At 32.6% G+C, this 15626-nt stretch overlaps 1 protein-coding gene across 1 annotated transcript; it reads right to left on the minus strand.

Annotated features, from left to right (window-relative positions):
* Positions 1 to 8212: 8212 nt before the first annotated feature.
* LOC107600904 (uncharacterized) lies at positions 8213 to 11109 on the minus strand. The gene is made up of 6 exons (XM_016292881.1): positions 10991 to 11109; positions 10113 to 10427; positions 9511 to 9603; positions 9250 to 9354; positions 8470 to 8509; positions 8213 to 8369 (listed from the first exon to the last, which is right to left on the minus strand). The coding sequence occupies exons 1-6, from the start codon at positions 11037 to 11039 to the stop codon at positions 8324 to 8326; spliced, it is 648 nt and encodes a 215-aa protein (XP_016148367.1). The 5' UTR covers positions 11040 to 11109; the 3' UTR covers positions 8213 to 8323.
* Positions 11110 to 15626: the final 4517 nt, after the last annotated feature.

The raw sequence follows: 15626 nt of genomic DNA on the forward strand, positions 1-15626 counted from the left end.
TGCGTGAATTGCCAAAGACATAAACTTAGAGAAGTAGCTCCGGTTGGAATGTTCTTCTGCAGGATGTGTGCAGTTCTGTTTATTAACCGCTAGAACACCAAAAGTTACATAGTGCTGCTTTAAGCTCAAGGTTTTAAATGTATTTTCAGAACCACTAGTTAGTTGACAGGTGTTACATTAGATGTGGTGGGCAAAGTCAGAATCTTTCACTTTCACTTTAACTCACTTGTGTTGGTTTAAGGGCAACCGCAACGTTGCCGTTTTGCTTAACATCAGGGCTCACTCTTTGATTCTTTAAAATGTTCAAATAGCTTTCATAGCTGATGATAGAAACCGAAATATGACCTTTAAACCCTACAGTGTCTTTCATATATTTTGCTCATGAAATGTTGAACAGATCCAGATGGGTTTCCCTAGAGTGTTCTAAGACGTTGTGTACTAGTCATTGTGACAGGATGGTATTTTCAAGAGGGGATTTTTACTCTTAAAAAAAAAATAAAACAACTTGTTTTGTCAGTTTGGATTGTTCTGTTCTTAAACTCTTCCATATAAAGATGCAATGATGATAGGGGCTCGGGTATATTATTTTTGGATGTGTGTTTACAGAGAATGATCATAAAATACTTAAAGTGTCAATTCAGACCATTCAAACTGATTAGTCCATCCATCTTTATGTAGGCTACTGTGAGATCAAATCAGCAAAATTAAAATATTTGTTGAAGTACTCTTAACTATTTTGGTTACAAAGAAAATGCAAAACAGAAGTGACCTAAAGTTAGAGAAATCCTGATGTTTTGAATATTCATTTTGAAAGATTACATTTGAAAGCTCTGTAGAAGGAAGAGTCATGAAAGGGAAGCTGATTTTAATGTTACGTATTGGAATTGGATGAAATCTTTAACCATTACTGGATTTTCCTGTGTGTTACTGGATCTATAATGGGGTGTCGAGCCGTTTAGAATGGTCAGCAGGTGTGGTATGAGGTCTGAAAATTAAAAAAATGAGATTGTTGAACAGAAACTGAACCGTTCCTCAAAGATTTGCATTGTCCAACAAAAACAAAAATCTTCAAAGGTGTGCTGCATGTTAAATTTGACCAAAGCACAAGACTACTTACTGTATTATGCAAGTGTGGGGACATCGACTTGTTCTCAAGTCTGGAACAAAAAAATGAAAAAAGGGAGATTTATTAAATTTGTTCAATAAACAAATTCAGTTCAAAACTGACAGTCATGTATTTTTTTAAATAAAAAAAACGAATTCTTTAACAACTGCAATGTTTGAAAACAAGTGTGTTAGAATTTTTTCTGATGGTTTATATGAATGTAAATGTATTTATGATATATGCAAATATGTGTGGTGCTCGGTCAAAGACTAGACCCCTTCATCATTATATATTATATTTGATTATATTAGTATTATAGGATTATCACTCAAAGTAAGAGTTTCAATTATAACTTTATTAAAATAGTTTTAACTCTTCTAATATTTGTATTTAGTAATATTGAAAACTATAGCTGTCATCTGCATGCCCAGCACAGCTATTGTTTCTCACCATTGCAAATAATTTATGATTCCTGTGACAATAATTGTGGATTTGTTTTAATTGTGTTCAGGTTGTAAAATTCTGCCCACAGTTGCTTGCTTACCTTTTCTAAAACTTACACGGCCTATAAACTATTAGAAAATAATACACAATTGCACTTTGCATTCTTTAAAGGTGGATGTGACTTACGGCTGCAGTACAAAATTGTGATGATCCACAGAATGAGGAGAAGAACAAAACCACAGGCCAGAGATGACAATATCCAAGTCTCACGGTTGATGCTGGGCTTCGGGTCTGAGAACATATACACATCCTAATCATTACAGCACTGTTTGATTATATACTAACACACACACGGTTTTATATATGCTATGCATATAAATATATAGGCACATTTACACTGTGATTTTGTTGTAATCACCGGTTGTTGTAGTTTTCGGTGGTGCTGGATCAATTTTTGGAGGTGGTGTTGCTGGATCTGCAACAAAGATATAAGCAAAAGGATTATGAATACAACTATGATGCCGTATATTCTTGTTTTGGTTTTGTTTTTTACATTTTCAGTGAAAATATCTAAACAGCATTAATCATTTAATCAAACATTTTAATACATTAAGAATTTTTTTCAGAGAATATATCATAAGCTTTAAACTTTGTACTCCATGAGCATTATTTTAAACATAAACCTTACTGTTTTTCTTTTTGTTTTTGTGAAATCTATACTCACAACAAGACCAATCAATTCGCCATTAAGGTAACAAAAATGAATTTAATTCAAAATACATTCACATTAAACAATTAATGAATACAAAATTTTTATTGCATGTAATTTTGCTTCTGAATTAAATTTCATGTTTTATGTTTGTTATATATATATATATGAATATACTGATTAAGACCATTTTTGAAGTGCTCATATTTTACATGACTGGCCATATGATCACTAATAATTCAATCCATAATAATGTTAAGAAAGCATTTTCTCACCTGGTTCTCCTTTAATTTCCATTGGCTCTCCAAAGAAGAGTTTATTGCTGTTCATGGCTGCGCAGGTATACACACCACTGTCTGTTTGTTTCTTGAAATCCTTAACAGCCAAACTAACTTTACTTGGAGCATTTTTGTTCAAGCTGTATTTTTCCTGATCAACATTATCCTTTACATCCATGCCTTTAAAAGTGAGCAAATGCTGTGCACCACTTTTGTTTATTTTAAACCAGAATGTAATGACGCTGTGCTGTTTGGGGTCACAATCGATTATTACCTCCTGTCCTTCTCGGTAGAAGGTATGTGAAAAGCACCCTAGAGACAAAAAAAGAAGTTTTAAAAGTAGAAAAACAAGACTTTAATCCATGTGTGAACCAATTCCATCTGGAACAGATTTAAATTAAAACCAAAAATGATTTTATTCATAAGTTTGTATTTAAAGTCATTTGAATAACTAAATTCTTCCGCACTCAGTGATGCAAAAATAGAATTAACTTGTTTTACTATTGAATTAACTGAAACTTAGCTTTTAATACATTTAAGCAGGCAAATGTAAATATAGGTCATCATTTCTGTATGGTATCATAAGTTCCATGCCATTTCTATGTTAAAAAATAGCTCAAAGTTGAACTTAAAAAAGTATTATTTTACAGAAATAAGTCTACAATAAAATGACTGTATATAAAATAATGTGCAAATATTCACTTCCAGGTGAAATATGAGTCATTATTTTTGTTCTATTCAAATGATCGCAAGCGATCTGTCAATCTCATACTTTCATACCTAATACATTTCTTATAATATAAATTATAGTACATAATATTATATAATATGTAGTATATAATATTATATACAGTACAAGAGAATGTACTACTTACCATCAAAGATGGACAAAATCACACAAAATCCAATGCATATTTGATACATTTCTTTCAATTCTCAGCGCAGACATTCAGTTCTTCTACAATACCAGGAACAAAACAACTAAAAGGATGAAAAAATCTCCCCGTCTGCCCCTCCCAAACCCTCACCCTCACGTTTTCAACTACTTACAAATTGTACTGAAGAAATTAAATGTCAAAATGTACTATTTGTTTGGTTGCTATTACAATGCATAAACTATTTTACAAATATAAAATATCGAAAATATATAACATTTAAAGAAAGTGAATGGACCACAAAGACGTGTACTAGTCATTGTGACAGGATGATATTTTCAAGAAGGGATTTTTACTCAAAAAATAAAACAACTTGTTGATGATAGGGGCTCGGGTATATTATTTTTGGATGTGTGTTTACAGAGAATGATCATAAAATACTTAAAGTGTCAATTCAGACCATTCAAACTGATTAGTCCATCCATCTTTATGTAGGCTACTGTGAGATCAAATCAGCAAAATTAAAATATTTGTTGAAGTACTCTTAACTATTTTGGTTACAAAGAAAATGCAAAACAGAAGTGACCTAAAGTTAGAGAAATCCTGATGTTTTGAATATTCATTTTGAAAGATTACATTTGAAAGCTCTGTAGAAGGAAGAGTCATGAAAGGGAAGCTGATTTTAATGTTACGTATTGGAATTGGATGAAATCTTTAACCATTACTGGATTTTCCTGTGTGTTACTGGATCTATAATGGGGTGTCGAGCCGTTTAGAATGGTCAGCAGGTGTGTTATGAGGTCTGAAAATAAAAAAAAATGAGATTGTTGAACAGAAACTGAACCGTTCCTCAAAGATTTGCATTGTCCAACAAAAACTAAAATCTTCAAAGGTGTGCTGCATGTTAAATTTGACCAAAGCACAAGACTACTTACTGTATTATGCAAGTGTGGGGACATCGACTTGTTCTTAAGTCTGGAACAAAAAATTGAAAAAAGGAGATTTATTAAATTTGTTCAATAAACAAATTCAGTTCAAAACTGACAGTCATGCATTTTTTTTAATAAAAAAAATGAATTCTTTAACAACTGCAATGTTTGAAAACAAGTGTGTTAGAATTTTTTCTGATGGTTTATATGAATGTAAATGTATTTATGATATATGCAAATATGTGTGGTGCTCGGTCAAAGACTAGACCCCTTCGTCATTATATATTATATTTGATTATATTAGTATTATAGGATTATCACTCAAAGAAAGCGTTTCAATTATAACTTTATTAAAATAGTTTTAACTCTTCTAATATTTGTATTTAGTAATATTGAAAACTATAGCTGTCATCTGCATGCACACTTGCACAGCACAGCTATTGTTTCTCACCATTGCAAATAATTTATGATTCCTGTGACAATAATTGTGGATTTGTTTTAATTCTTTGTGTTCAGGTTGCTTGCTTACATTGCTTACATTTTCTAAAACTTATATGGCCTATAACCAATTAGAACAAAATACACCATTGCACTTTGCATTCTTTAAAGGTGGATGTGACTTACAGCTGCAGTACAAAATTGTGATGATCCACAGAATGAGGAGAAGAACAAAACCACAGGCCAGAGATGACAATATCCAAGTCAAGTGTTATTATTGTTACTACATACCTTGTTTTTTGCATGTACACTGTGTTTTTTCTGTAGTCACAATGTCAGGCTTTGGATCTGTTGGAGCAATTTTTGTAAGTTGTGTTGTTGGATCTGAAACAGAGATATTAGCAAAAGCATTAGGGACACAGATATCATCAATTGATATATTGTAGTTTTGTTCGCGTTTCACTGAAAATATCTGAAAAACCTCAAAAAGGTCAATTTGATAATTAAACTTGTGTAAGATTCTAAAATTATTTTCAGATGATCTGAATGTATTTATTTATTTGACCCATTAGTAATTCATGCGTGCCCTAATGGTGACCGTGATTTCACCAAGTACAACATCCTTGTTGATCCTGGAACAACATTCCAATTAACCAATCAGAAATAAGGGATAACTTTTCAGGAAATATCTGTTTTAGGCTTACAATCAGGGTTAGGTGCTTCTACACCCTTGTTAATCAGCTATCATTTCCCACTGATTTTAGGAATAAATTATGGGTAGGGTTAGGTTTAGGGGTAGGGATTGGGTTTAGTCTATATTTTTGGACAATCAAAAGATGTTGATCCAGGAACATGTCTTACTTGGCAAAATCACGGCAACCGTGAACCAATACCATCTAAAACTGATTAAAGAGTATCAGAAGAAGAAGAGAAAAAAAAGCTACATTTGAGTCATTCTTTTTTAATCTAAACGATCTGTCAAACCTTTACATATTCCTATCTTAAATATTTCCTAGAAATGTAAATGCTGTACAATACCATAAACAAGAAAATGTTACTCACCATAGACAAGGGACAAAATCCCTTACGAAAAAGAAGTTTATTCAAGTATAGCCTACTATTAGTATACTTCTTTTAAACTAAAAAATAAGAAAGTATACTTTCAGTCTACATTTGATGTACTTTTCAGGAATGTGCTTTATGTACTTCTCAGAAATATACTTAAAATGACATTTAAGTATACTTGACTTATACTTGACTCTATCTACGTTTTGATTATCATTATCATTCATCTTTTTTTGTTCAAAATGTTGTTTATTTATTTCTTTATTTTTATTTATGAAACGTACCCACATTTATGTGTTTAAAATGCTACAAGTATTTAATTAGTAAACTATCAGTATGCCTATAAATTCACTTTTAGTATAGTTGCAGTACAAACTAAAAACCTAAATGTAAACTAGTTGTGTACTCAAAGTTTACTACTGTTATACTTAAAGTATACTTAAAAGTATACTTTTATATGTACTAGAAAGTGGGTCCCAAGGAGTATTGAAATAGTACACTTACAAGTATACTACTAGTACACTGATATTTGTATACTTACTACATAAAGTATACTTAAAAATATACTTGAACTTTACTTAAGTATACTTAAAAAATAAACTTGAAGTATACTTATTTTTGGCAAGGGATAGCACAAAAGATAATGCATATTTGATGCATTTTTTCAAATGTCAGCACAGAATCTCAGTTCTTCTACAAGAACAGGAACAAAACTACTGAAAGGATAAAAAAATCTCAATCACAAGATCATATCATGTACAGAATAACAAAACCCCGTCTAAAGTCGTTACACACGTGCTGTGTTTATTTCGTTATGTGCAGAGTTGGGGAAAGTTACTTTTAAAAGTAATGCATTACAATATTGCGTTACTCCCCCAAAAAAGTAACTAATTACGTTACTTAGTTACTTTTTATGGAAAGTAATGCGTTACATTACTTTTGCGTTACTTTCGTGTTACTTTTTAAATATGAGCAGGGCTTGATTGTTTTTAATATAAGAAGTTCTATTTATAGCAAATGTAAAAGCCCTTTCACACCAAAAAGTGTACTGAATAAACCTCAGGCTGAAGGAAAAGTAAATTCACGTCTGTACAGTAGAACGCAGGAGAAGAAGGTTCAACACTCTTCAGCAATAAGAAAACCATGAAGCATTGTTTTCTAAAGTCATTTTTGCTTATTAGTATGGTTGAACTGGATCATCAAAGGTCAGCAGCAAAGACATTGGTTAATAAAATGGGATTAGATAGGCCTACATTTGTGTTATTTAACATATTTAGTTATTGCAGGTTTGCGTCATCTGAGTTTAATTCATTTTGATGAATACTAAATCTGTTTTTTGTGAGTGGGATGAATTAATGCACATTCACATTTAGTCTAGAACTACAGTAACATCGTGTTCACACAGCACACACAACTCCTCTGCACTCCCGATTTCTCCCAATATGGGGACAGGAGACTTGTCAGTCAATAAATAGGGAAAACAAAGTAACTGGCATTACTTTTTTGAAAAAGTAACTCAGATATTTTCTTGTAAATTAAAAAAGTAATGCGTTACTTTACTAGTCACTTGAAAAAAGTAATCTGATTATGTAACTCGCATTACTTTTAATGCATTACCCCCAACACTGGTTATGTGTCTGTCTTTATAGGCATTAGGTCCTGTCTTGTCGAGCTGGCGGACAAACTGATTCCTAAAGCAAACCAAAGGAATCACACACGTTGATGGGCATTGCGTGGACGCTGAACATTCATTTTCAAGACACAGAGATCTAGAAGTATCACTAAAAGACATTTTTCAGATATTAACTTTAGCTCCTGAATGGCAGCAGAGAGAAACACAAACTCAAACTACAGTAAAAATCCCATTCAGTGACCATTCCATCGACTGAAACACAAGCACATGGCTGCATATGGTCATTGGTCATATTTATTCATCTGACAGACAGTCTGCATTATACAACATACACAATTCCGTATTTTGTCCACATGGTGGTCCTCTGCTCTGCCACAAAGCAACTTTGGGTTTTTCATAACACTGAGAGCCAGCAGATGGCAGATTTCTCTTGAAAACAGGTTACAATGCAACGTGACACTGAACATGATTTTTAAGCTTAAAATGCTTTTGTGACCATTTTTACATATTAAATAAGCCCCATTTAATAAGTCTACATTGAAGCAAAACATAAAACATTTCACTAGGAACAGATTAAGATAAAAGCCACGTAAAGAAAAACTATCTGATTATTGTCAATGTATTAAATGTAACCGATACAAAGATATAATGACTATAAAAAAAATCTAAACTTATTGGAAAAGAAATAGAGATGTTTTGAACATTTTCATTGTGAAAGATTAAGATTTAAGGCTGTACAGTCTGAATAATCATGAAAGAAGAAACTGCTTTTAACTTTGCTTATTGAGAAGAAATTAAATCAAAGATATCTTTAACCAGTACTGGATTTCCTGTGTCTTTACTGGAGCTAGAAATGGCTGTTGGGCAGTTTTGCATGACCAGCAGGTCTGGGTCTGAAAATGAGAAATTGAGATTGTTGATCAGAAACTGTAGGCTACCGTATTAATATTTTGTGACACTGTGCAAGAAAAAAAACAACAACGCAAGACTTACTGTCTTTTGTAATGGTGGGGACATCGTCTTGTTCTTAAACCTGGAGAGGAATGAAACATTTTACAAAGATTTTTACTCAAATTAAAAACAAACATCAGCGACAATCATACATTCTTTTAAATAAATTAAAGTGCAATTAAAATTCAGCAAACCTGAGAAAAACAACATTGCCAGAACTTGATGAATCCAAAAGTAATGGAAGTATATGCATATATGTTATTAAAATGTATGCATATATTATGTATGGAAATATGTAAATGTAAAACTAAATTAGTGTCCTCCCACTGGGCTCGCATAATGACCAGACCCCTTTTTCATTTATTTAGTATTAGCGGGATCACATTTTTAAAATGCCACTTATAGGTGCTCTCTACTCCAGGTATGTTCTTATTAATAATATAATGTACAAAATATAGGTAATATATAGCCTATTCTTATGAATCAGTCCACATATTTACATATTTGCTTATGTGTTTGCCTTTAGGAATAGTTTAATTGTTCTAAATAAATAATCATGTAGTAGTATTGAAATTTGACATCTTACAGCTACTGTTTCTCAACATTGCAAATGGAATTTGCGCTTTTCAGATTCCTGTGACACTATATAATTGTGGATTTGTTTTAATTGACTGCGTTCAAGCCATAAATTCAGTTTAAGAGTAACTGTGTACAGTTGCTTATTTGTTCCAAAACGTATATGGTACATAATCAATTTTTCAAAAATGTGCAGTTAAAAATGTCCGTGCAGTATGCATAATTTAAAAGGTGGATGTGACTTACGGTTGCAGTACAAAATTATGAAGACCAGCAGAATGAGGAGAACACCACAACCAGAGGCCAAAGATGACAATATCCAAGTCTCACAGTTGATGCTGGGCTTCGGGCCTGAGAACATATACACATCCTAATCATTACAGCACTGTTTGATTATATACTAACACACACACACACACACACACACACACACACACACACACACACACACACACACACACAGACGGTTTTATATATGCTATGCATATAAAATATAGTCAAACAAACCTTTTGCACATTTACACTGTGATTTTGTCGTAATCACCGGTGTTGTAGTTTTCGGTGGTGCTGGATCAATTTTTGGAGGTGGTGTTGCTGGATCTGCAACAAAGATATAAGCAAAAGGATTATGAATACAACTATGATGCCGTATATTCTTGTTTTGGTTTTGTTTTTTACATTTTCAGTGAAAATATCTAAACAACATTAATCATTTAATCAAACATTTTAATACATTAAGAATTTTTTTCAGAGAATATATCATAAGCTTTAAACTTTGTACTCCATGAGCATTATTTTAAACATAAACCTTACTGTTTTTCTTTTCGTTTTTTGTGAAATCTATACTCACCACAAGACCAATCAATTCGCCATTAAGGTAACAAAAATGAATTTAATTCAAGACACATTCACATTAAACAATTAATGAAAAACAAATTTTTATTGCATGTAATTTTGCTTCTGAATTAAATTTCTTGTTTTATGTATGTTTATATACATATATGAAAATACTGATTAAGACCACTTTTGAAGTGCTCATATTTTACATGACTGGCCATATGATCACTAATAATTCAATCCATAATAATGTTAAGAAAGCATTTTCTCACCTGGTTCTCCTTTAATTTCAATTGGCTCTCCAAAGAAGAGTTTATTGCTGTTCATGGCTGCGCAGGTATACACACCACTGTCTGTTTGTTTCTTGAAATCCTTAACAGCCAAACTAACTTTACTTGGAGCATTTTTGTTCAAGCTGTATTTTTCCTTATCAACATTATCCTTTACATCCATGCCTTTAAAAGTGAGCAAATGCTTTGCACCACTTTTGTTTATTTTAAACCAGAATGTAATGACGCTGTGCTGTTTGGGGTCACAATCGATTATTACCTCCTGTCCTTCTCGGTAGAAGGTATGTGAAAAGCACCCTAGAGACAAAAAAAGAAGTTTTAAAAGTAGAAAAACAAGACTTTAATCCATGTGTGAACCAAATCCATCTGGAACAGATTTAAATTAAAACCAAAAATGATTTTATTCATAAGTTTGTATTTAAAGTCATTTGAATAACTAAATTCTTCCGCACTCAGTGATGCAAAAATAGAATTAACTTGTTTTACTATTGAATTAACTGAAACTTAGCTTTTAATACATTTAAGCAGGCAAATGTAAATATAGGTCATCATTTCTGTATGGTATCATAAGTTCCATGCCATTTCTATGTTAAAAAATAGCTCAAAGTTGAACTTAAAAAAGTATTATTTTACAGAAATAAGTCTACAATAAAATGACTGTATATAAAATAATGTGCAAATATTCACTTCCAGGTGAAATATGAGTCATTATTTTTGTTCTATTCAAATGATCGCAAGCGATCTGTCAATCTCATACTTTCATACCTAATACATTTCTTATAATATAAATTATAGTACATAATATTATATAATATGTAGTATATAATATTATATACAGTACAAGAGAATATACTACTTACCATCAAAGATGGACAAAATCACACAAAATCCAATGCATATTTGATACATTTCTTTCAATTCTCAGCGCAGACATTCAGTTCTTCTACAATACCAGGAACAAAACAACTAAAAGGATGAAAAAATCTCCCCGTCTGCCCCTCCCAAACCCTCACCCTCACGTTTTCAACTACTTACAAATTGTACTGAAGAAATTAAATGTCAAAATGTACTATTTGTTTGGTTGCTATTACAGTGCATAAACTATTTTATAAATATAAAATATCGAAAATATATAACATTTAAAGAAAGTGAATGGACCACAAACATGCAGAAAAAAGAAACATGAATAAAGAAAATGATGGACACACAGCAAGAATCAAATTCTAGTGTACATAAAAGTATACAATTTAGATTGAGTAAGGATAAGGTTTATTTCTCATAATTTATCTTCTTTTTTGCCTAAATTAGTTAAAATAGATCTATTCTGTATAAATTTATAGAAAGACAGAAACAGAGAGACAGACAGACAGACAGACAGACAGATAGACAGACAGACAGACAGATAGATAGATAGATAGATAGATAGATAGATAGATAGATAGATAGATAGACACTATTGGGGTAAGTTGTCAAAATGGGGTAATTTAACAGCCTATTAGGTTTTAATCACAATATAAAGCGTAAAATAATTAGGCAATGATCATAAAACAGTTCAAGAAACTGTAAAATTGAAAATATAAGTGTGCAAAAAAGTAGCCTATAGCCTAAGCATAAAGTTAGTCTATCAACATCATCTCACTATATATGTTCTAGAAGGAAATTAGCTAGAATTCTGTAAGAACATTAGAGTATGCCAAACATCTGGATCAGTGTGGATCATTTTTACATTTCGGTCTATAAAACAGGTGGCTGTTGTTTTGTAAGTGGCTTGTCGTATTGTCGGTGCAGTGGTGCAGGCATGCGTGCACCTGAAGGGGGTCTGCATGCACCAGCAGCGGCGCGCGCAGCTCTTTGATCACGCGTCAAACCGCATGTGAGTGGGGCTGTGCATGTCACTTCGGTGGGCGACTTTGGTTCTGCAACGTTCAGTCAGCTTTGAAAATGTGACGTTAGGGTGTACAGAGGCTATTACATATAGCCTATGCATGGAATGTTTTTGTTTGTGGCGTCCACGCCGTTTGTTCTTTCACGTATTTAAGATCTATTTATGCACAACTATGAAGTGTGAATATTCTCAAGCTCACATTCAAAGACAGTTTATGTTTCTCTCACTCTCATTCACTCGCACGCGTCTTAGGAAATCGTAGTCAGGACAGTACCAGGCACGTGCAGAGGGGGGTGCGATGGGTGCTTGAGCACCTGCCCCTTTCCCCTTGATGCCCAAAGTGCCCTTTTGTCAAGGCAATCTTTTTATTTTTTTGTAATTAAACGCCATTTTGTGAAGGCCTGCCCAATCTAACTATTAGTAAAATGAATGAATAATAATTTAGTCGTAAATAAAATTATCCACATGATAATGATCTTTCACCTGACATCTCATCAGGGACTATCCCTCAGGTTCAGACCCCTTTAATGTAGCCATGCCTTCATAACGTCCGGCTGCCTAAGTGGAGTTCTCTGCGGAGCGGTGTGCTTGTATACTTATATTATTAAAGCATTATTATTATACAAGAACTGCATGAAGAGAGCATGCACAGCTGTTGTTTATATAGCTGTTTGTAGCCTGTGGAAGTAAGGTTAGCAGCAGCAAGGGGCTATAATATTTTTGTTCAATATTTTCCTAATGACAATTTTATGATGGTTTATAAAAGCTACTTCGAGCACCTTTTCCCCATTTTTATCACAGAATAAGGCAGGGAATTTATAGTTTCTATAGGCTACTAAATTATATGTCAATCAGTACTGCATTATTCATAAAGTTTATTTATTACCTGGAGATAACTTGAAAAACACACATAAACTGTATATTTCTGTCAGGACCACTATCGTCAAAGATGATTGACAATTAGCATACAGTTTGGATTGGCGGTATGGTTCCGTTCTGGGCAAGAACTCCCTGCGCATCCATGCAGCCTAGCATAGATGAGAGCAGGGAGAGCAGCGATACCCCCCCAGGGTAAACAGAACAGAACCAACATAAATGTATTGCAGATATTGTTAAAGTTCAATAATGTTATGTACACATTTTAGTCTGATTCAAAGGATAATCAGAAGGCTGAATCCTGACTGACAGAGGAGGAGCTGGGGATGGAGGAGGGTAATTAGCTATTGAGCAATGCGAAAACTGCTGATACTACTGCGGGACCTTATATATGAATACTTAGATAGGTGTCGTATTCCCATAGCTTGATGGGGATCAGCTGAGAGTCAGCTGATGCGAGCTTGACTAACGTGACCTGCCAGAACTGACGCTACTTCTTCTAACTTCTTTGAGTCTGTTTTGGACTTTCTGCACGAGAGCGCCCTCCGGCTTCGAGTATGAATTAAACATACACTGCATCTATTCACTTCTCCTCATTTTGGATACGAATAAAACGTCAGGTCATGCATAGAATATCGATACTGTCTCTTTGAATTTAAATCTAGAAACCTCTAGATGAACACACCTGCCCGAATAAAGTGCGGGGGACGAAATTACATTTTTTTTAAATTAAATAATAAAAAAGCAGCTAACGTTCTACACACAGCAATATAAACAAAGGTGCCTGTTCTCTTTCGTTCTTGCTGTTTGACTGGGAAAAGTTTAAAGGGCGTCGAGGGGTCTTGCCTTAATGTTATCTGACTAAAAAACTATTACTTTGAACGTTTTTTTATTACAGTATTTATTTTAAAAACGTAGAGTGCCTTAAAAATAATGATCACAACCCGGATAAAACCGGTTTATACTGATTTTCTCAATCTCCGATTCATAGGCTACTTATCAATCATGTTTTTAATCATCATTATAATTTAAAAAATGAATAAATTCAGAGCAGGATTATAATATCAGAAGTATCTTATTAAAAAATATTAAGAAGTGCAAAGAAGTATTTATTTAACTTTTAAACTTAAAATGGTCTTTTCTGTTCTGTGTTTCTTTTTCAAAACTGCATCATGGCATTTGCTGCTATCAATACAGAAGCAGCCATTTCGATACACATGTAATAAAACTCAGTTTAATCTTTTTTTTTTTGCAATGAATTTTAATTTAACTATGTGTCATAGCCTAGTGATTAGTATGAATTCAGTTCTCCTCGAGTTCACACTAATATAGTTCATCACATTAAATATCAACATGTTCCTCTAACGTTTGAGGACCAGAAAGTAACACTTGTTGTCTTCATTTGAGACTGTTTGTGACCTAAAATGCTTGAAAAGTGTGCTATCTTATCTTGGTGGGAAAACTTAAAAAGTAGTATCACCTGACGTCATAACAGGATCACTGCTTCTTAAGAAGAGTGGAAAGATGTTCATCGCTTTGTAAGAAAGCTACAGACCACCTTTGTTCTGCGTTCAGCGAGTCTCCAAATGATGTGAGAATGGATGAGAATGATGCACATCACGGTTACATCACTGGCAACAGAGCCACCTTTCTTCTATGTTTCGCAACACGGTGACGTCAAGTAGCCTATATTTACATCGCCTGGAAATTAACGTAACACATTCACATAGGTCGTGGAAATATGAGTTTACGATTTTAGCAACAAAAACAAGTCTGTTGACGAATCTGTCAGGTATACAAATTCTGTTCAAAATAAAATAAATAAATAAATAAAGTAGGCCTGCATAAAATCAAATAGACAATACAATGATAAAAACATAACATAATCGTAAACATAACCATAAATTATACATTTATAAAATATTGATTTTAACAAAACAATTGTTTATTAAATTACATTGAACATTATCATATTGTTTTATTAAATAATCAGAACATAACTATCATTAACTACATAAATGTTTCATAAATAACAACAATTATTATTATATTATAATTACATAATAATAATACAATTACATAATAAAACTGCAACAAAACAATATTTTATAATGAATAATAAATCATGTATTTTAATAACATTTTCTATTTTATTGTGATTGTTATTATTATTATCGTCGTCATCGTTGTTGTTTACATCGGTACAATGCGAGTTTGCAAAATTACAAAGTTTCCTTGATATTTATATTCTATATAAATAAATCAAAACAGACTAAATAACAATGATGATAATAATAATAATAATAATAATAATAATAATACATCATGTTACGGCCCTTCGGAGATCTCTACAATGGCTGCCTGTTCAATATAGAATTGAATATAAAATATTATTACTTGTCTATAAATCCTTAAATAATCTAGCACCATTTTATCTGAGGCAATAGAGCCTTTGAAGTGTCTGGCCCCACTCCGTGGAATAATCTCCGGTCCCAAATAAAAATGGCTTCCACTTTATCTGAGTTTAAATCCAGTCTCAAAACTCATTTGTTTGTCTCGGCTTTTAACATGTAATTTTATCCTGTTTTTATAGGCCTACATACATAAATGCTTTAATATTTAACAATAAATATTTAAATAAATAAATATTTACCTGACATACTATCTGATCATTAAATCGAGTTAAAATTATTAAATTAAGTAAAAATTATTGTATACAAAAAAAATCATTAACC

The sequence above is a fragment of the Sinocyclocheilus grahami genome, unplaced genomic scaffold (genome assembly GCF_001515645.1).
Source record: "Sinocyclocheilus grahami isolate Dianchi unplaced genomic scaffold, SAMN03320097.WGS_v1.1 scaffold294.1, whole genome shotgun sequence".
Taxonomy (NCBI): Eukaryota; Metazoa; Chordata; class Actinopteri; order Cypriniformes; family Cyprinidae; genus Sinocyclocheilus; species Sinocyclocheilus grahami.